The sequence below is a fragment of the Mytilus edulis genome, chromosome 3 (assembly GCF_963676685.1).
Source record: "Mytilus edulis chromosome 3, xbMytEdul2.2, whole genome shotgun sequence".
NCBI lineage: Eukaryota > Metazoa > Mollusca > Bivalvia > Mytilida > Mytilidae > Mytilus > Mytilus edulis.
In genome coordinates, this window is record NC_092346.1 from 7,059,758 (window position 1) to 7,083,098 (window position 23,341).

The following is a 23,341-nucleotide window of genomic DNA, read 5'->3' on the forward strand; positions in this document are numbered from 1 at the left end:
GCCTACTCTTTTTCGAAATCTACAAGAGTGTCTTTAACGTGCATTTCCATAGTAACAAAGCCCAAAATCATACAGCACTCGCACCCGCAAAGTGGAAAGTGATTAATATAAGTTGCAAAACTTGTTTCCCAATCCACTATAAATAAATATGTTTAAACTAATTCAGTATCAATGTTTAGTAGCTTAATTTGACAAAATTGAACCAGCTGATAAAAGAAAGTTATTGTTTCACTTTTGCACTTTCATTAATGATTGAACAGAACAAAATCATACTTTTGATTTTTTTTTATATATCTCGTAGCTAGTGCCCCTTTAACAAATAATATCTGTATCACTTTATTTCAATAGTTTATTTTATAATGTTATGTAAAATACTGTATGTTGTATCAATTATATATTTTATGTGTATATGCCCCCTGGGGACCTACTTTGGAAAAATATAGTTTATCTTATCTTATCTTATATCAGTAAATCGTTTCAGAAGCGATACCCTCTTCAAATCGCTAGAAATGGTCTAAATTAAAGGAATTCTAGACTTGTTTATTTATTTTTTTCTCTCTCCGCTCCGTTTGTATTTAATTTCAAGTGGGATTGATACATAGTGTGTATATTTTTAAAAAAAAAGACAAACTCACAAAAAACAAAAACTTATAATAATGTCCGTGTGTGTGTACTGTTTAACTTTTTAGTTTGCGGTACTTAATGAAACTCTTTTTTTACTTATTACGTCCCTTATTATCATTTCCGCCGGACAAAGAAAATGGCAACAACAGATAGTGCCCGTGAAAAAGCTTTGGCTGACTATAGAAAAAAGCTTCTCGAACACAAAGAACTCGAAGCTAGGTTAAAAGAAAGTATGTTCACAAGCTGACGTTGTAAACCAGAATTGAAATAACTCCCATCAACATTTAAAATGTGTTGACTATTTGCACACATAAACTTGCTTTGTCATCCTAAAATATCAAAATGTTACACATGCAAAAGACAGCCATTTGTTTCAATCAATAGTAACAGTATTAATGCCAGTGTTTTGACTGCATTTATGGTCTTTTGGAAGCGTGTTCACTGTGAATGGAGGAGGTTTTCTGGGTCTATCTTTTAAAAAGACACGAGTCATTGCAGTGGAGTCCCCTATGGCGATGTCCGTGCGGCCTGTACATGTGATATCGCGTATTAGCTGATTTCGTCATATTAACATAGTAACACAACTTAAATAGATCTTGTTATTGTTTTAGCCTTCTGAAGAGATAAAAAAGAATGAAATTGATAAGTTCAAAAGTTAATTAATAACTGCAATCCAGTCATGTACCATACATGTGTATTTGGCCAATTTCCATCATAAAAAAATACATCATCAGATAAAAGCAGGGATCTCCATGGCCTATTTAACAATGGTGCCCCTCCATTGTTCAAATGACCCGTGCCATCGTTAAATTGTCTTCTGCCATCATTCAAAACTTTTATTGTTTTTATAGCTCGACGCCATTTTTTTTTAGCAATTATAATCAAATGCGTAACCCTAGGCTTTTTTTTATATATTATAGTTCTAATGCCTGAGGGATATCCAAATTAAGATCGTTAATCACTTGTACCTGAACTTATACAGGCAGATCAACAAATCCGACAGGAGAATACTATCCCAAGATAGACGATACAATGTCAAATTATTCAACTAAGTTTCCGCAAATGGTTTGATAATTTAGATTAAATGAATAAATTAATAATCCAGTTACAAAGAAAACAGTTTAACAAGTCGAACACTTGCTTTTATTTTGACTTATAAATGCATTCAGCATCCCCCTTTTTTAAGAAGTACAAAATAAGACGTAATTATTATTTCATCGCAAATGACTTGAGTACTGCTGTAACGATAATATATAATTACTTTAAAAGTTAAAAAGTGAAAACGATATTTCCTGTAAGGAAGAAATATCGTATCGTAAATCCGTTTTGTTTGGTTGTTGCTGCAAATCAGCCATAACGGTAATGCCTAATTGGTTCATGACTTCTGAATTTGACAGTGTCCCTGAAAAATAAGCTCCACATGATTTTTAACCCCCATAACAATTACCAAAAATAGCAAGAAAACTACATGGGGACCTTCATGACAGCTTTTGGTCATTCTCTACTAAGGGGGGTACCATGAAGGCTTGGCATTTGAATGGTTACAAACGGCAATTATTGAAAATATTTATACTTCTATAATGAAAATTCAAATAAATATAATTTAAATAAGCAATTAATTAGCATTTTCACCATTCCTTATATGAAGGGATCAAATACTTTCGATCACGCTACACTGTAAGGCGTAGATACGGTTTGTGATGGTGAAAGCTCTTTCATTGTTCAATTTTCATCCATGGAGATCCCTGAAAAGTTGTTTTATTTAAGTCAAAATTATATCAGAATGAAATAATTTTTGCTCTGCATTCTTGGCAGTGTACTTGGTTCAAACTCAGCTATATTTCGTAGTACAAAATCTTTTCTTTATTCAAAATAAGCTATTTTTAGAAGGCATTGGAGGAACTCTCAGATCAGTGGTTTCCCAAATTTTGGACACACATTACACATGTTACACAAAATCAACCATACAAACAGAAGATTTTATAAACTATCCCGATTTTTGCGGTATCATCCAGATTTTCAACCCTCAACCCTGAAATCAGATATGGGGATGGTAAAACAAGTCAAGATCATGATTATCACAAAATATCCCCTAAAAAATTATTGGTTACCAATTTTGAAGTTTTTTTCATCAATTCAAAAAACATCTATAATTATACCTGGGGACATAATACAACAAGTTTACAACCCTACACTTATAAATGGGCACAACAGAAATAAAAGTATGTTATGGATGTTCACATAATAGTATCCAATTATTGGTTTTATCAGTTGAACATGTTGAATGAAATGAAGTCATAAGGCCAAAATAAATAAATATTGTGTTTCCGGTTTCTCGACCCTACCTCTGTTTCTGACGCCGACCCTAAACATTTTATTGACAAAATTTTTTAAAAAATATAAAAAATCCAGATTTTTTGGTCTGTCCGGATCCGACTATTCATTTAGAAAACTACAGATCTTCAAAACGTTTGATAGCTATGACCAATATTGTTAAGTCAAGCGTTTCAAAAACCAAGATTTTAAATAAACAAGCATGGCTTTTCGACAACCGTGCAGTGTATTAGCTGTCAAATATGCAAAATGTGATCACATGGTTGCAAAATATAATGACATTAATTCCGGATAATTACGATATGATGAATCTTTTTAAAGAACACCATATGCATGATGGACCTATAGACGGAAGAAAATACGAAGTTATGCATTTTACTCAACTTCTTTGCACAGGTACAAGACGAGATATTTTTTTAAATATTTGTATATATAGTGAATAGTGTATTCAGTATATATATATACATATATTAACAAAATCTCGTTTTGTACCAGTGCTTCTTTGGACCAAAAGTCAGAATCATTTCAGATTGGACAGACTGTATCTTATTCGATCGGTAATAATTGACGGCAAATAATTTAAGAGTTAAAAATGAGATCAATATACTGCTAAAATCAATCCAGCTTTTGTTGTAAAAAATGCTCTTACGAATGTTGTAAAAAAATGTTCTCAGGACTCAACATAAACGGCTGTTAATGCTTTTGAGGATTTTACAGTTTGAGTTAATGATCACAAGGGGACAGACAATGTGTAACAAGAAATAGAAATCTTTCCCTAGTAGGTAGACATGGTGTATGATTCATGTTCATTTATAAATGAATCTGTCCCAGCACCATGTCTACTTTTATTCCTTTAAATTTTCTCTTAGTCCCACAACAGTTTATACTAGAGAAGGAAAAAAATTCATGTCCTTTCAATATTAATAATATATCTACAATTTTTTTCCATATATTTTAATAAAAAGAGATCTAATGAGATTCTCACTCCTCAAAACCTGAAATTTTAATATCAATTGTCAGAACCCCACTCTTCAAGATTAAATTCTGTCAAGCATAAAAACACATCTATATATTAAATAAAGAGGGTGCAAGAGTATTACCCCTCAAAAAACCATAAGTTGCTGCTTAGCATTGATTTGCAGTGTTTTTACAACTAAAAAAAAAGGGGGTAGGAATCTGTTCCCACATGTATACCCTGTGTGTCATTTACATTGTTAGGTTCAACTAGGCCAAACAATAATACCATCATGACCATGCCAGATTTTTCACTGCCATTTTTGCTTTAAGATTATTAATCGGCAAGAACATATTCCTATTATATTACGACCCATGAAATTCATAAAATTTGCATAACAGTTTATTTTCATATTTCTTTAATACAGAGAACTAAAACAGAAAATTAAAAAACCTGTAGATTTAATTAAGTACTATTATAACTATCAAAGAAGCATGCTGGCACATCAAATGATTTCATTTGGAATCTTTTTGCTGCTGTCATCGATAGAAAAAAATAAAAAGTTTTCATAAAATAAAATGTTTTACCTACCTACCCTACCTAATTTTTTTGGGGTGAAATAGGAAACACACTATTTATTTATTTTGGCCTAAGTCTTAGGTGCGCGGATACACCAGTTGGCACTGTACATCATTAGTGATTAGAATTGATAATTTGCCACTGAGTCAGAATAATGTGTCTCAGGAAGGTGATTTGTCTTCCTGCAGACTGTTAATCATGTTGGGAACAATCCCTCAAATGAGGGGTAACCTCTCAATGTTATGACTACTTCTTTCATGATGGGTACATTTCAAGTGATAAAAAATATTATTTGGTAAAAACCACTTTACAATTGAGCACATATTTATATAATATTATATGAAGAAACCTTTCCCAAAAGAACTGTACATGTACATCTATCTTAGTGTTTCCTACAGCTTTTGAAAAGGACAGGATAATTTTTTTTCACAGAGGGCACTCTTAGCGTGATTGGCTACATTTTAAGGGCACCCTTTGCATGGAAGACTACACTTTTAGGGTACTCTTACATATATAGCATAGATATAAAGGCACTGTAATGGATCGCAGACCTGCAAACTACTCCGATTTTCAGGGTATCATCCAGATTTTCAACCCTCAACCCCGAAAACCCATATGGGGATGGTACACATAAAACAAGTCAAAATCATGATTATCACAAAATATGCTCTAAAAATTATTGATATCAATTTTGAAGTTTTTATACAACCGCAAAAATTGAAAAATTTTTGGTCGTATATTGGTATCACATTGGCGGCGTTGTTGTTGTCGTCGTCCGAAGACATTTGGTTTTCGCACTCTAACTTTAATAAAAGTTAATAGAAGTCAATGAAATTTAAACACAAGGTTTATGACCATAAAAGGAAGGTTGGGATTGATTTTGGGTGTTTTGGTCCCAACAGTTTAGGAATTAGGGGCCAAAAAGGGCCCAAATAATCATTTTTCTTGGTTTTCACACAATAACTTTAGTATAAGTAAACAGAAATCTATGAAATTTAGACATAAGGTCTATCTGTGACCACAAAAGGAAGGTTGGGATTGATTTTGGGAGTTTTAGTCCCAACAGTTTAGGAATAAGGGGCCAAAAACAGATCCCAAATTAGCACTTTTCTTGGTTTTTGCACAATTACTTTAGTATAAGTTAACAGAAATCCTTTAAAATTTTAACACAAGGTTTATGACTACAAAAGGAAGGTTTGGGTTGATTTTGGGAGTTTTGGTCCCAACGAATAAGGGGTCAAAAGGGTCCAAAATTAAACTTTGTTTGATTTCATAAAAAAATGAATTATTGGGGTTCTTTGATATGCCAAATCTAACCGTGTATTCAGATTCTTAATTTTTGGTCCTGTTTTTCAAATTGGTCTACATTAAGGTCCAAAGGGTCCAAAATTAAACTTAGCTTGATTTTAACAAAAAATGAATTCTTGGGGTTCTTTGATATGCTGAATCTAAACATGTACTTAGATTTTTTATCATGGGCCCAGTTTTCAAGTCAGTCCAAATGGGGGTCCAAAATTATTATATTAAGTATTGTGCAATAGCAAGAAATTTTCAATTGCACAGTATTCCGCAATAGCAAGAAATCTTTATTTGCACAGTATTGTGCAATAGCAAGAAATCTTCAATTGCACAGTATTGTGCAATAGCAAGAAATCTTCAATTGCACAGTATTGCGCAATAGCAAGAAATATCTAATTGCACATTATTGTGCAATAGCAAGAAATTTTCAATTGCACAGTTTTGTGCAATACAGGGTTTCCGCTGGCGGTCGCCATTTTCGCAATTTGCGAAAAAATAATAATTGTGGCGATAAAAATCGTCATTTGCGAAAGAATTTGGGAAAGAAATATATAGAACAATTTATTTTCCTCCATCTTGTTTATTTACTTTTTTCGAGTTTCTCTGACTTTACCCGATCAGACAATACTCGGAATTCACCTTGACCTCATTAAGATTTGGACAGAAAATCAATAATCAGCTGATTGCATTTTATAGCTATCGACAACAAAGGACTAATTAATAAAGGTGTTGATTGAATTGTTTGACAAAATGATATGGTTAAATGGCTTCCGCTAAATGTCACATACAGAATTTATTTACGACTTTGCGACGCACGTGTTTGAAGCAAACTTTTGACGTCTCCTCTCCTTTTAAAGATAGTTTAGAAAAGAAAGCTGTTGTTGTGACGAAAAATTATCAAAAGCAAGAAAAATCTCCAATTCAAAACTTTAATTATCCTTTGACTTTAATATAGGTAATTGATTAGGGATACTACTTTAAAGTCGTTTGAGTGACACGTGAGTTTCAAGCATAGTTTTAGTCTCAACTTTTTCATTTACGATGGTCAAGAAAAGAAAACTGTCGTTATGAAGAAATATATCCAAAAGGTTGGGAACAACCCTTCAAATGAGAGTAGCCCTTCAATGTTATGACTACACATGAAATGAGGGATCAAAATATCATGTGATAAAAGCTTTTGTTTTGTTGTAAAAAACACTTCTTATTACAAAAGGGCACATCAATATTTTTCTTTTAAAGAAACTTTCCCTACGAACTATACTGGTATTATATAATCAAAACATGTCCATTAATTTTGTTGTATTCCAGGACTTATATCGTCTTTATTATTAAAAGTATAGTGGCCCCTCATTTAGAAAAGTTATTTAAAATACAATGAATATTTTCCCCTTTTATGTTAAAAACAAAATCTATTGTTTTAAAGTAAATGTTTAGTGTTTATTCATTAAATGTAGACTCTAAAATAAGTTTGACAGAATAATCATAGACACAATGGGGCAAAATCACCTTATTTAAGGGAAAAAGGGGGGGGGGTAAGAAAAAAAGGTAAATTTTAAACGAAAAATATAGTTATGTTAATACTTGGCGAAAAAAATAATAAAGTGGCGAAAAATATATTGTTTTGGCGAAAGAGGTGGCGAAAAAAAAAATTGACCCAGGGGAAACCCTGCAATAGCAAGAAATATTCAATTGCACAGTATTGTCCCGTTTTCAAATTGGTCTACATTAAGGTCCAAAGGGTAAAAAATTAAGCTTTGTTTGATTTCAACAAAAATTGAATATATGGGGTTCTTCAATATGCTGAATCTAACCATGTAAATTGTCTGAGTTAACATAGTAAACTTTCATTTCTATATTTTTACTTTCAGTGAGAGAGAGTTCCAAAGAATTAAACAAACAGTATGATAAGTCAGAAAATGATTTAAAAGCTCTACAGAGTGTTGGACAGGTTTGTTTACATACATGCTTTTTGTCATTTTCATACCTCCATGATTTCTGCATCTCATTTGATTTTTGAGTGAAAATATAGGTCTGGCAGAAATGTGATGGGTCTGACAGGAAAAAATCACTGTTTGTATCTCTGATGATGGGAGTGGGCAAACTTCTAGAAAGTCCCCTGACAGTGACACATCCTGTGGGCAAACTTCTAGAAAGTCCCCTGACAGTGACACATCCTGTGGGCAAACTCCCCTTTGTCTATTCTACAGAAATATTGAACCTACTTTACACAGGAAAAAATATTTAAGCATTTGAATTCAATATTTTGAGATAATTTCTTGGTTTAATTTGAGTTGTCCATATAGTGGTTAGATGAAATTTAAAACATCCTGGCTAGTGATTACAGTACGGAACTATTTAGACCACTCAGCCACCGAGGCCCCTTCACAAGAATTAATGCACACATTAATTTGTGAATTTACAGTATACAATTATGCATTTCTGTATTCTAAGATTTTTTTATTTTTATTTAGATTGTTGGAGAGGTATTGAAACAGTTAACAGAAGATAAATGTAAGTATAGGAAAATCAAATTGTCTAGTGGTATAATGTTATAAGGTCATCTCTTTTAAGATGTGAGAACTAGTCTTGACTTTTCTGTACATGTATGTTTCATTGTGTTTGACTCTATCTGTCTTCTACAATCTTTAATGGTTGTTGCAGAATTTGCCATCTTAACCTGTCGTATACAGCTACTAGTCAGGGAAATGATTTTAGTTGAAATTTCAATAATGATTCGGTATATATGACAATATGAGACAAGCAGGTTTAACTACAATTTACTGATAGTTTTTTGTCTTATTGCATAGTCGCAGTAACTACAAATTACAATTTACTGATAGATTTTTGTCTTATTGCATAGTCGCAGTGACTACAATTTACTGATAGTTTTTTTGTCTTATTGCATAGTGGCAGTTGTCTTTATTTCATTCAGTTATCAAGTGTATTTGTTCAAACATAAACATTGTAAATTCAATGAAAAGTAGTTAAAATGTGCAAAGAGAGATACCTATAGGATGAATCATAGACTGACTATAGATTATGACATTATAAAAAGAGCAATGTGCTTAAATTTTCTACATCCAAAAAGGCAGAACCTCATGGAAATTGGACAATTCGCAGAGCCTTTACTAAACACCTCATGTAGGACACACTAGTTTACTGCAGTATCGGTTTGTAGTTAATTACACAATTATTCATTTTTGGTGCATTAAATAATTTATTCAGAGATTGTAGTTGTTTACAAAGGATATACTGTTGACCATTGATTGTTATCATATTTTATTTTACAGTTATTGTAAAAGCCACCAATGGTCCTAGATATGTAGTTGGATGCCGTCGTCAGTTAGATAAATCTAAACTTAAGTCAGGAACTAGAGTTGCATTAGACATGACAACCCTAACTGTTATGAGGTAAATTTTCACTATTCTTCAGGATCATTACAGCTCATAAAAAAAGATTCTTGGAGACATTTTAGTTGCAACTGTTTTTAAATCATATTTTGATAATATATCAAAGCACCAAATGTTATTCATTTTAAATCTATCTGAAGTTCTGATAACTTTTTATAATCACTGAACTGAGGCAGAGCTGGTAATATTCCTCAAGACATGATGAAAAAAATATGACATATATTATAACAAGATGGAATATACAACATATAGGAAGATACTAATGGTACAAAATCATACTAAGCAAAATAATAACAAGACTAGGCTAGAAAATTGTCTCCTAGAATTAGAATGAATGAACAAAATCATGAGACACCCTCTAGATGATTCCTGCAACAGAGCATGTTACCAAAGAGTTCACAAAAAATTGCATTCATTTTTTGAACTCATTCCATAATGTTAGTACTGTTCTGGACTTAAGATACATTTGAAGTCAATGTTGGAACTAGTTCACACAGTTGGAACTGTGGCATTAAGATTGTAACAATGCAGTCCCTGTACTCATGGTACTGCCAGATGGCAACAATTGTAATTGGTATATACATGCACATGCCTTACTAAATGTATTCTGTAAATTTTTTTAATTTTGTATGCATTTAAAATTAAAATTGTTGAACAATGAATAATATATGAAATGAATTATTGCAATTTTAGGAAATACTAATTAAAACAAATAATGCTTTCAAAATTCAATGTGCAGGTGCTTATTTTTGAAAAACTTATCCTGTAGTTATTTATACACAACACTAAACATAATTTCTGTACTTATTTATTTTCTTTTAAAGTATATGTATCTCAGCATGATACTCATGAAGAAAGAATGAACTAATTCGTAAATCATGTCTAGACCATTAAGAACTCCCAGATCTAGACCATTCAGAACTCCCAAATCTAGACCAATCAGAACAACTACATAAATGACATACCCATAATGCAACACCAACTTTAATTGATCCATTTAATGTAATGTAACACTAATACTTAATGACTGTTTTTTATTATACATTGTATTTCCTGTTTTTTTCTTTAAGATATCTTCCCCGAGAAGTTGATCCACTAGTATACAACATGTCTGCCGAAGATCCTGGTGATGTTAGCTACAATCAGGTCGGTGGACTGGGAGAACAAATCAGAGAACTCAGAGAAGTAAGTCTCATTTGTAAGGCAAAAAATAAATAATATGGCAGAAAATGGGGAGGTTGATTGGTAAAATGATTTTGGGTTTTTTTTAAATATTTTACATGTACCATTTAGGGAAATCTCCAGGACTTTAACAGTGCTGAACCAGAAATGTCTGTAATTATGGCTGTGGCAGGGGGCATTAAGTGTTACCTTTGTCCGTCTGTACGTACGTACGTTCCAAAATTGGTTTCTGTTCTCTAACTTTAGTTTGCCTCAACCAAATGTTATGAAACTTATACACAATGCTTATTTTCAAAAAACACAAATCATTTTTTGGAAAGTTTGCTATAGCTTGCTATTGCTACTTTCCTTAGGCGTCGGCCTCAAACTTCCGGTTGACAGATTATCGCAATATATTCTGCTCCGAGATAGTGTAGTACTAGTGTTTGAGTTCTGATACTTGGAAGATTCTTTTAAAATTTTGAGTTACTACTGTTTTGACTGAAAAGATTACAGCTTGAATAAAAAAAGAAATGAATGTTCCCCAACGATTCAGATGAATTTAACTTCATTTTAAAAATGAGTATCACAAACACTACTTCGCGGATCTGCCATGCGCTGAAGATTAAATCACAAGAAATCTATGCGAGATTGCGTTTTCAATCATTCATGAATATTTCATGAATGAACATTTTCCCGCTCTACTTTTACCTGTTTACTATATGTACGTACGTAAACGTGGTAAAATCCCGAGAGTATCGAAAGAATCGGGAATGACTGATTAAAAATGCGAGAACAAGTTGACATTTTGACCAAGCCGTCGGATAATTGAAAAGTGATAAGTGATATAAACAAAACATAGGTGAAAGAATATAAAATACTCGATAATTAAATTATATGTCTAACGTCTCACGCCAAGGACGAGTAAAGGTAAATACCGGATTTGATAAAAAAAAAAAAAATTAAAAAATGCATTGTTTTTATCTAAACATCGATCGGAAGATTTTGATGCCAAAAATCATTTGAAAACTTAATTCCGTCATTTAAATACTTGTGGATATAAGGAACTTTACTCGTTCAGCATGCTCAAGTGGATCAAACTGACAGCAGAAAAACATTGACCCAACGTCAGTTCTTCTTCAGTCTTCTTCCAATAATTTACATCGTACCACTGGTGTATTATTGTAAATTCGTTTCATATAGCATCCGTATTAAAAGCAACCGAGTCAGCATCTACTTCTTCGAATATTATAGCTCAGGGTATCAAGACAAGTTCTGTAGAAATGATTAATGATGTGTACCCTTTGGCTAAAATGGCTGCATTTTCACCTCAAAATTTAGTTTTTGGTGGGGTTCGTGTTGTTTATTCTTTAGTTTTCAATGTTGTGTCATGTGTACTATTGTTTTTCTGTTTGTCTTTTTCATTTTTAGCCATGGCGTTGTCAGTTTGTTTTAGATTTATGAGTTTGACTGTCCCTTTCAAAGCGGATCTAGAAATTTTCATAAGTGGGGGCCCACTGACTGCGCTAAGAGGGGGCCCGCTCCAGTCACGCTTCAGTGATTCCCTATATAAGCAACCAATTTTTTTCCAAAAAAGGGGGGGCCCGGGCCCGGGCCCCCCTCTAAATCCGCCTTTGGTATCTTTCGTCCCTCTTTTTATAGATAGATTACAGACAAACCTGTGCATCTGGAAAAGTTTTAAGGCATACCATGCCCTATATAAGGGAACAGTCATGTCATTATTTATCAGCTGAGGGGGTCGGTGCATTTATGGGGGGGGGGGGGGTCATTGCCAAAAATATCATACCACTGGGGGGTTACCATCAAAAAAAAATTTAACTAGGGGGGGTCACACAATAAAGGTTTTTATGTCTGACTTGTATATAAATTTTTGACAAAATTGAAGTGAGTGTGCGATCTGTGAAATAATGTCTGTTTATTAAATCTTTGATAGTGTAAACTGTAAAGCACCATGCAGCAGGATATTAGCCTAATTTCTCAAGGGCAGTGAATCTGATCACTCCTTATCACAGTTGTGTAAATTTACAATCAATAAATTAACAACTCTATGAAACGTTTCTCCATAGTTTTGACCACAGGAAACAGTGAGTTGGAAAGGTTTCTGGACATGCATAATTAACTTTCTATAGCATTTGTATAGTCATGATAGTGTTTAAATCATTTTGATGTAATTCTTGAGATGAAATGGGTGTGTATATATAATTATTTTGATGAAAGCAATGACGCATGTTAGTTATATGTCCGTCACGTGGTAATATGTATACTTATTTTATGAAATTATTACAAAGATATCGAATAAGAATAAAAGATGATCTCGATATTATAGGTACATTTGTATATCCCTTCTGTATTCTTTAAAGGTAATATTTTTCTATTCGTTAGTATTTTTTGCCCTTTTCTCCTTTTATTCATATTTGAACCCCAGTGTTCTCTGTTCTTTTTTTTAATTTTTTTTTGGTCCATTTTTCTGTAAATTTTATACATTCTCCGATATTCTTTCCTATCCAGATTTCAGACCTTAATAAAAAAAAAAATACTTGATGGGCACCATGGTATTCACACACACTAAACAATACACTATATGATTCGGAAAAATAACAAATATATTCAGCTGGGGCCCCTAAACAAAAATGTGTACTTGTTCAGAGAAAATTGATAACACACTAAACTCTTAAAACATACATCTGTACAAAACAAAGAAAGGCCAGAGGTTCCTGGCTTGGTTGTATATTTCTTTATCTCAAATAAATCATTTACATATTTAATCAAGAAAGGACAAGAACCATTTAATCGGTGTTATTTTATTTGCACTTCCTAAATCATTCGTATATTGGAATCCTGAACACCCCCATTTCAAAGGTTAAAAAAAATAAGATACAAGGGCCTGTGATTGGGATTAAAATAACAGTCAGTATTGAAAGTTTATCTACCAGTATACTGATAAAATTTGTAGAATTATAGGTTGCAGTAAAATAAATTAATAAATTGGAACATACAATTTTCTGTATATTTTTTTCTATTTTTCTACATGCACGTGTCAGATATTCCTTTTTGAAAAAAAAACCAAGAAGAAAAGCTGTTTGTTATACTCAGAGCTTCTCAAAGCCGGTTACTATGTAGCTGGTCATCATCTCCTCAACACAACTGGGAATTCTTTTTTTTTGGGGGGGGGGGGTCAAACTTTTGAAATTATGTTCTTAGGGGGGGTCATTATGTGGTTTTATAAAATAATGGGGGGTTCCCAACATAAAATTTTATATAAAAAATTTGAACCGACCCCCTCAGCTGATAAATAATGACCATTCCCTAAATAGATTTCAATTGCTTTGTCATCCAAACACAGAGGCAATGATTACAGTAATATATCAAATCAAATGGCTTAAAACAAAAATTCTCAAATGTTATTTACTCATAACAATGCATAAGACTGCTTAATTTCACAACAGCAACTAAAATGTGTTACAGGTTATAAGCACCTCTATGAATCTAGTGTATATAAATTTTTTATTCCTGTGGTCATACTGCTGTTGTTATGCTCCCACCGTATTGAGTTTTATCCTTGTTCTGCTGAAAGTATATACGTCCTTCCCTTACTTGTACGTACATGTACCTCCGTAATCCCAAAATTCGTTTCTGTTCTCTTACTTTAGTTTGCCTGAACCGATTGTATGAAACTTATACCCAATGCTTATAACCACAATTCACAAGTCAAGTTTGAATTTTAGTTGCGTCACTTTTACCATTCTAGCGTTTTATGCTACTTTACAAATATGAAAGTTTCTGGAAATTTTAGTTTCTGAACTCTAACTTTAGTTTGTCTTAACCAAATGCTATGAATCTTATACACACTGCTCATTACCACAAACACTGATCAAGTTTGAATTTTGGTGACAATAGTTGTACCAATTTAGAGTTATGCCCCTTTACATATGTAAAAAAATGCTGATTATTTTCGTTTCAGTTATCTAACTTTAGTTCGCTCAACCAAATGTTATAAAACTTATACATTGTAATACTTTTAACAATAAAACAAAGATCAAGTTTAAATTTTGGTGGAGTAATTTTTACTGCTCTAGGGTTGTGCCTCGTTACAAATGGAACCAGATGCTCCGCTGGGCATATCTTTATACGACCACAGAGGTCGAAACCCTGACCAGTTGGGGCAAGTATGGACACAACATTCAAGCTTGATATAGCTCTGAATTTGGATTGCAATCAACTTTTTGACATAGTATATAGGTTTCTGACACAAAACAAATGTCAAGATCTTACAAATCTATTGCGCAAAACTGTGTAATTAGAATGTATACACAATGCTTATTACCCCATAACTCAGATCAAGTACACATTTTGGTAGCCTCACATTTACACTTCTTGAGTTGTGACCCTTTATAACATTAATGCTAGCGGGGGCATCATTTGTGTCCAATGGAACGTTCCCTATTTTTGATAAATGCCTTTAATATAAATTCACTTTCATTACAGTTGTATTGATTTAAGTTACTGTAACTGTCTTATTTATAAAAAAAAGGATGCGGTATTTTTTGCAAAGAACCAATGCTATCCAAAAGAGTTCAAAGGAGGAAAATGTATTAATAACTATAGGTTACCATATGGTCGTCAATAATGAGAAATATTTGTACCATATACATGTAGAAAGCTATAAAAGGCCCCAATAGGAAACATGTGAAGCAATTCAAACAAAAAAACTTACGTGTTAATTTACTAAAAACAAATATGAAGGATCTAAACCAATAGAAAAATACTAATTCACAGGCCCTTGATGTTGACATGGCATGGGTACTTAAAAAGAAATTAACAGAGATTTCTGTATATTTCAATATTTTAGATCTACAGTTTTAGGTTGCAATAGAAAATATCAAAACTTTTTATGACAAACATGAAAAAAGTGATTTTTGATATTTACTGACGAGACAATGGGTTAGTTTAAAACATCCAAGCTGTGATGAAATACATTTTTGAAATAATACACGTCTATAACCTTTTTGGAATAATACACAGCTACAGTTGCAAACTTTCCAGAGGTGCTATCCAGCACTTTGATTGAATTTGGGTGGTGCCACTTTTGTCATTCTAGAGTTATGCCCCTTTACAAATGGGAAAAAAAATGCTTAATTTTTTGTTTCCATTCTCTAACTTAAGTTAACATCAACCAAATGTTATGAAACTTATACACAATGCTTATTACCACAAAACTCAGATCAAGTTCGAATTTGGGTGGCGTCACTGTTACTGTTCTTGAGTTATGTCCCATTATTACTTTATATGCAAGTGGAGGCATCATCTGTGTCCCATGGACATATTTTCCATTTATTTTAATTGTTTCAGGGTAGGCATGATTCTTTACGGTAGGTAGGGAGGTAGGAGATACAACTATTTTTTTTATCCTAGCTAAAAGTGCTATAGAAAAAGCATTTATTTATTAAGACTTTATTGTGTTAATTGGGTTCACCTTGATCTTTCAATTTTAAATGAAATACATTAATTATCTTAAATGAAGCTTGAGTTATTCATCTTGTTGTATAGAAACACCAGAACACTGTATATTTTATTTTTCATTTGAGTACATACATGTATGTTCATCCATTCTTTTCAGGTGATAGAATTACCATTAATGAACCCTGAACTGTTCCAGCGAGTTGGTATAACACCACCTAAAGGCTGTTTGTTATATGGTCCACCTGGTACTGGAAAAACATTATTAGCCAGAGCTGTGGCCAGTCAATTAGATGCTAACTTTTTAAAGGTAAAACACTTCACCCTCTTCTTTTCAATCCTGGCTTCAGGTGGTCATTTATAGTGGTTGTTCATTATTGAAGTTGAACTAGATTTGCCCCAAATTAATTTGTTTTTAATGTGGAATGCTATGTAGACCCATCCTGTTTTTAGAAATGAACTGACTGTTGATTGGACTTACTGTGGATTCATTAATATTATTTGGATACCAATTTAAATGTTCAAAGAATTACAAATTTTCTAAAGGAATGTATGCAGACTTTGCCAAAACCACGAAATTAGATATCCATGAATATGTAAGTTTTCCTCAATCCATGAAAATCGGTAGCCATGAAAATAAATGAATACACAGTAGTTGTGTCTATTATTGCCAGGAAGACACATATTATTTTTCATCAATCCACAAAAATTGGTATCCACAAAAATATTAAAAGAATCCACAATATCTAGTTCTTTCATAAAACAAAAATGCAAAGGGATGACTATAAAGGCAGAGGGAAGCACAGAAATGGAAGAAGGGTGCAAAGTGGAGCACAGAAAATCAATACAAAATCCTTGAAAATGAATTGCACATAAATTATTTATGGCTAAATAGGCATAATGACCAACAAAATGTAAAGGTTTTTTTTTTCAAATAAGAAATTTCAAGTTTATAAAATATTTACTGTGTATGTAATAGGTAATCAAGTTTTAATATGCACAAATAATCTTGATGGCACATAGTGATTTCAGTTTGTGGAATATTTCAAAAGTAAACCTTCACTTTGTACTTTCTACATCTAGAAAAGTCATTTGTTTTTTGCAATTTACAATTTTTTCTCAAGATATATTCAAAAGTCTAATAAATAGTACCCTTAAAACATGATATAAACTAGTGAAAATAAATTCCTATAAAATAACGTGAACACTTTTAATAGTTTATGACAAGAAAAAACAAAAATAACTGACCACCCATAGTTTATATAGAAATTGGTAGGAAATGAAATGTTAAGGGTAAAAGAATATAGCATCATGGTACCTGTGAAATAGCATATAAAACAATTATATATATACAGTAAAACTTGTCTAAAACAAATCCAGGAGAATTTGTATTTCATGTTGATTTGATGTGCATATTATAGTTTTACTGCAGAGGGTATTTATAGGAACAAAAAACAAGGTTTTTAACAGGTATATATTTTTCCTACCAAATTATTATTAAAATCTTTACAGGTCGTCTCCAGTGCTATTGTAGATAAATATATTGGTGAAAGTGCCAGACTTATCAGAGAAATGTTTGCTTTTGCCAGAGACCATGAACCATGTATTATATTTATGGATGAAATAGATGCTATAGGTATGTTGTATTATTTATTGCAGCCAAAATTATGGTTCTATTGCTAACCTACTCACGCTATTTTAACAGCTATATCATGCTTACAAGGGGTATTTGCCAAATATACCAGTTGAGAGGAAAACAAATTTCCAGAGCCATTATGGAGGAAAATTGGTTTACCTCGAAACCAGTATTTTTGGAAAATACCCCTTGTTAATAGCATGATATAATTGTTTAATTCCACTGAATGTTCTTTGTATCCATTTCAACGAAAAGTCTAGAGGTCTTCGAACATCATGTTATATTTAGACATAGTATTTGCTAGCAAATACTCTGGCACTTGGAATTCCCTTATGACAAATACATTGGCAGAGAAAAGAAAATCTCAATATATGGAAAATATGTGAAAAATACTATTTCTCCAATCCAATCAAAATATAACATTATACATAAGTTTGGATTAGATCAAATAATGTATTACCTTTGTGTATGAATAAAAGGTGGTATAGACTATTAAAAAAAACCTAAAAGACATCTAGAGGATAACAAACAGTCTTCAATAATCAACAATAGACAGGTGGTGTTTTTACAGTAAGTCAAGTTTTAGATTGTCCTGAGTTGTTTTGAATTGAATAAGACTTTAAATGATTTGCCATCAATACAGAATTCTACAAATTAAAATAAATGTTAAGATATGACTAAAGTCAACCACTATCAAGGTATTGAACTATTTTATATGTGTATACTGTACATTCAGAAACTTTTTCAAAAATAACTCATATTTAAACATTTTTATAATCATTATATATGTATGCAACATTTTCTAAAATCACAATAAGCAATCCCTCATTTTTGTCAATTTGTTCAACAATTGCAGTAATAAATGCACACAAAAATTCTAAAATTACTGTTCATAATGTATCCTGTTTTTGGTCTCTGAATTTTAAAGAGCTGAGAATTAAGGACTGGTAGGCATACTGACTCTCAGATTCAGCTGTGTAGTTTAATATCTTAAATATGCTTATAGCCCATTTGGAATAAGTCCCAGTAATATTGTTGAACAAAGATCCTATTTCAAATGGGTATGATTTTAATATCATTGCAGATTGCTGTTCTTATGATGTAATTTATTATACTATGATTAATATTTGTTTCTAGGTGGAAGAAGGTTTTCAGAAGGCACATCAGCTGACAGAGAAATACAGAGAACTCTTATGGAGGTATGGATAATAGAAAATACTGTGCATTCAATAATTTTGCCATGTCTTTTTTATTGCAGAAAAATTGCATTTTAAGTTTGATAGCTTTATGTGTGTGATGCATTTCTTTAAATTGCAATAATTTATCTTGCATTTTTGTCAATTTCAATTATAAATGCTCTAAAAATTGAAAATTCTGAAATTTGTAAGTATATATATGTTAAGATTGTAAAACTATAGACAAAAATGCTAGTTTATTGAAAATGATGTCAGGAAATGCCACATACAAAAAATGCTTTCAAAATTTGGAATGTGAGTTTTTTATTTCGGGGGGAAACCAATCTTGTTACAATTTTTGCAAAAATAAAAACCATTCAAAAATTTATAAATATACAGTTTGTTTGTTGCTTTAAAGGATATAGTATATACAAAATGTATTCTATACTTTAGTTCAAATTCTGTCAAAGTAAATAAAGCTTTTGTAAAACTTTTGACAATAGAGTTTTATCTTTCTAAGCAGACTGTCACTAACATGACTGATGTTTCTATTCTGTTTTCTAGCTGTTGAATCAGATGGATGGTTTTGATGCATTAGGTCAGGTCAAAATGATAATGGCAACAAACAGACCAGACACATTAGATCCTGCCTTATTACGTCCAGGTAGATTGGACAGAAAAATAGGTAAATTTGATGATTAATGTCCAAATTACTTCAATGTAAGAAACTATAGATCACTACATCCTTCAACAATGAGCTAAAATCATTCTTTATAAGTAAACTATAAAAGGTGTGACATTATGAAAGTTGGCAACCAAGTGTCATCTCTTCGTAATAAGAGTTGGATAACTTCTGCTATATTAAGGTATATAAATACAACAACAAAAATCAGAGACAAGTACCTATGATGTCAAGCTCTAAACAGAGTAATTAATTTTTTTAATTTAATTTTGAATGACATAAGACTAGAAATATGTTTAAAAAAAACCTCCACAAAATATAAAAAGTCATTTTATTCTTTATGTTTGGTATCCATGATATTTTTGTTTGTTTTTGTATATGAATTTATCCTGACAAAAATTTCATATTTCAGAAATTCCACTTCCCAATGAACAGTCACGACTTGAAATTCTCAAGATTCACGCACAGCCTATAGCAAAACATGGTGAAATAGGTAAGATTAATTGTTGAGAGAAAAACATTGAAACATGTAGACAATTTGGTTCTTTTGACAGATTAAAACTATTTTAACATACCATTAATCAAAAATTTGGAGGTTTTATTAGAATAGAAAAACCAAAGTATCTGAGGTATCCATCCCTGACACAAACTCACTACATGCACAACAAAGGAATGGTGAGGCCTTCAACATAGAGCAATAAAAATAAACCTCTCACCTCACTGCATGTATATCACTCCTTATCTCAGTGTAAAAATGTTGTCACATAGAGTAAATATTTATAAAGTTTTTATACGACCAATCTTAACTTTTTAAGACTTGAGTTCATATTAATCAAGCATTGCAACATATGTATACATAATTTCATAATGTTTCATTTTATAAGACAAATAAGATTAATAGCCCACTTATTCCTGAAGCATGTTTTTTTTTTTTTTGGGGGGGGGGGGGGATGCTTCTGTGTAAAATCAAAAGAAGAGTACTTTTGGCCTTCATATATACCTTTTTTGAAGATGAAGTTTATTCAAGATTATGCTATAGAATAAAAGAGAATATAAATCACAGATATGTCAAACTGGGATCTTTACATGACAGATATGTCAAACTGGGATCTTTACATGACAGATATGTCAAACTGGGATCTTTACATGACAGATATGTCAAACTGGGATCTTTACATCACAGATATGTCAAACTAAGATCTTCTTTTACATGAAAAAATTAACAAAGTTGTATAAATGCACACAATAATTTCTGAATTTACAGTTGTCTAGAAAGTGTTATATGTTAAACAAAATATCTGAAAAAGAAAAGTTGATTTAAATTAAAAACCAATTGTTCAGAGAACAATTGAAGGTCTTTCCACCAGTTAATATCTATTTTGATATTAAAATATAAAAAATCAGTCTAAAATGTCAGTTCATATGGCTTTATGATGTATAGATATGAATTTAAAGCAAAGGTCAAAATCTAGAACGTCAAATTAACCTATGACCTTGACCTCAATTTCAAGGTCACAAACTGAGAATTTCAAATCAAAAGACCCTAGTCTCTAAAACATAATTTAAGATATGATAGGGGCTAAAACTCCCATTCATTGTTTACGCACCCTTTCAACTAAAATTATTTAGTTACAACATGTCGCAACTAACAATTTATTCAAAATAATTTGTCGATATCTTATAAGGTTAATGAAAATGAGTGAAAATAAGACAAATTAAAAAATTAGAATATGACCTTGACCTTTGACCTTGACCTAATTTTCATTTTTTTGGACCAAGAACCTCAAATCAAAAGATCCTAGGTCTCTATCACTTATTGTGTTCCAGTTTAAAATACATTTTAAAATTTCAAATACAAAAAGGGAAATTACTCTCATATGGAGCGTTCATATTGCTTCGGTCGAAATTGGACAAATCATGCGAAGGATATAACGAGCAATTTTATAAAATAAATTTGTCGTAATCTTTTACGGTTGCGAAGGAGTTGTGGACACAAGGTAAACAGTGTTTGGGGAGATAACTCCTACAAAGAAAAATATTCGGTTACGCAGGGTAAATTTCAAAAGCGCATAAACTGTTCGATATCATATACCAAATATCTAAGCGACATATTGCGAAACAAATGTTTATCGCAAGAACAAAATTTGGCGGAAGAAAAAAAAAAAATAATCAGAAGAAAAACAATAGGTCTTTCCACAGAAAAGTGGAAAGACCTAATAATATGAATATGAATGACTAATAACACCAAATATTTCTATCTTGTAGATTGGGAAGCTGTAGTTAAATTATCTGATGATTTCAATGGAGCAGATCTGAGAAATGTTTGTACAGAAGCAGGTAATTATTACAATGTTTACTGGAGTTAACTCGACTGACAATCGAACCCCTGAGTTTGACCTTTTGAACCTACTCGAGTTAACTCAACATCAACCCAAAATTTATTTTGCCTGTATTTTGTTTTTGCTCAACAAATATTGTTCATGTGTATATTAACTGGTAGTATATGTTTATAATAAGAACAGAAATTAATTTCAGCATGCTCAAAGTTTTTTATATTACAAAAATACATTCACTTTACCATATCAATGTCACTTATACATGTTTGTATGCCTAGGATTTCTAGGCGTACATCAGGGCATCACACTGGAGGGGGATATGGTCATGTCCATCACTCAGTAACCAATTTTACCTAGACTGTTTAACAGAAAGCTTTAAGGGAACTGACCATTAATCTATTGTTAGGTGGTGGGGGCATGTTTTATATTTTCTCAGAATGATTTAAAAAAAAAATTAGATATCTTACGATTTGATAGTCAACGTGATGGAAAAGTTTTGACTTCTATTTGGATAGGTTGCTAACATGCTCATTAGCCCTGATCTTTTAAGTCGAGTCAACCCTGACTTGGACAAATCAAAGTAGCCCAGGGAGATGCAAGATGATATAAAGAATTTACAATCATAAAAGAGGGACGAAAGATACCAAAGGGACAGTCAAACTCATAAATCTAAAACAAACTGACAACGCCATGGCTAAAAATGAAAAAGACAAACAGTAAAACAATAGTACACATGACACAACATAGAAAAATAAAAAATAAACAACACGAACCCCACAAAAAACTAGGGGTGATCTCAGGTTCTCCGGAAGGGTAAGCAGATCCTGCTCCACATGTGGCACCCGTATGGTGGATATACATAATTAAAAAGAGATGTACAAATCAATGACATGTCAACCAAACAACACAATTACTATAAAATGTATCACACTTAATGTGAGTATAGGTATTGATTTGAAAGGTAGAATCATTTGATTTTCCTATAAAGGATCCTGGTTTTCTCAGGGCACTTCGGCTTCCTCCATCAATAAAAACTGGCAGCCGCTGAATAGCCTAAATGTGGTTCTTAAAAGTGACGTTAAAACACCAAAAATCATAATCAAATCAGAATAATTTGACATAAAAACATTTCTTAATTTGTTGAATATTTTTTTTACAGGTATGTTTGCTATCAGAGCAGAGAGAGATTATGTAATAGAAGAAGATTTTATGAAGGCCGTCAGGAAAGTTGGGGATAATAAAAAGTTAGAATCCAAGTTGGACTACAAACCACTGTAAAAACTGAACTGAACATTTATTATTGTGTTATTATTGATAAAATAAAAATTGTCATCTACTATGTGTTGTTATGTCTCCCATGACAACAGTTTTTTGCCAAAACAATTGCATTTGAATTCGGTAAATTCAAAAATTATTGTGAGGTTTTAATTATTGCTAAAAATGCGACAGGGTTATAATCACAATAATTTAAACTCGCATTTTGAATTATTTCATATGAATTAAACAGGATTTTTCTCAATATCGCAAAAATTAAATGGCATTTTAGTCTAAAATGACAAAATCACAATAACAAATGCATGCAATAATTTCTGAACTTACAGTAATTACATCATCAGCAATTAATAAGTTGTCTGACCAGTGTAAAAAATTCTGAAATGTGTTAATTTGATT

The 23,341-nt window shown here is 31.9% G+C and overlaps 1 protein-coding gene across 1 annotated transcript; it reads left to right on the forward strand.

Moving 5' to 3' along the window:
- Positions 1–717: 717 nt before the first annotated feature.
- Positions 718–23,006, forward strand: LOC139514152 (26S proteasome regulatory subunit 10B). Its single transcript, XM_071302936.1, has 12 exons — positions 718–854; positions 7,660–7,739; positions 8,263–8,302; positions 9,082–9,202; positions 10,273–10,387; positions 16,002–16,151; positions 17,354–17,477; positions 18,615–18,676; positions 19,217–19,337; positions 19,747–19,827; positions 21,600–21,671; positions 22,830–23,006. The coding sequence occupies exons 1-12, from the start codon at positions 761–763 to the stop codon at positions 22,946–22,948; spliced, it is 1,179 nt and encodes a 392-aa protein (XP_071159037.1). The 5' UTR covers positions 718–760; the 3' UTR covers positions 22,949–23,006.
- Positions 23,007–23,341: the final 335 nt, after the last annotated feature.

What these genes read in the sequence shown, in the direction of transcription:
- LOC139514152 (XM_071302936.1), top strand. Translation starts at nt 761, where the DNA reads ATGGCAACAACAGATAGTGCCCGTGAAAAAGCTTTGGCTGACTATAGA. An exon ending in ACAGTTAACAGAAGATAAAT is followed by an intron (nt 8,303 to 9,081) that starts GTAAGTATAGGA and finishes TTTATTTTACAG; the next exon opens with TTATTGTAAAAGCCACCAAT. An exon ending in ACAACCCTAACTGTTATGAG is followed by an intron (nt 9,203 to 10,272) that starts GTAAATTTTCAC and finishes TTTTTCTTTAAG; the next exon opens with ATATCTTCCCCGAGAAGTTG.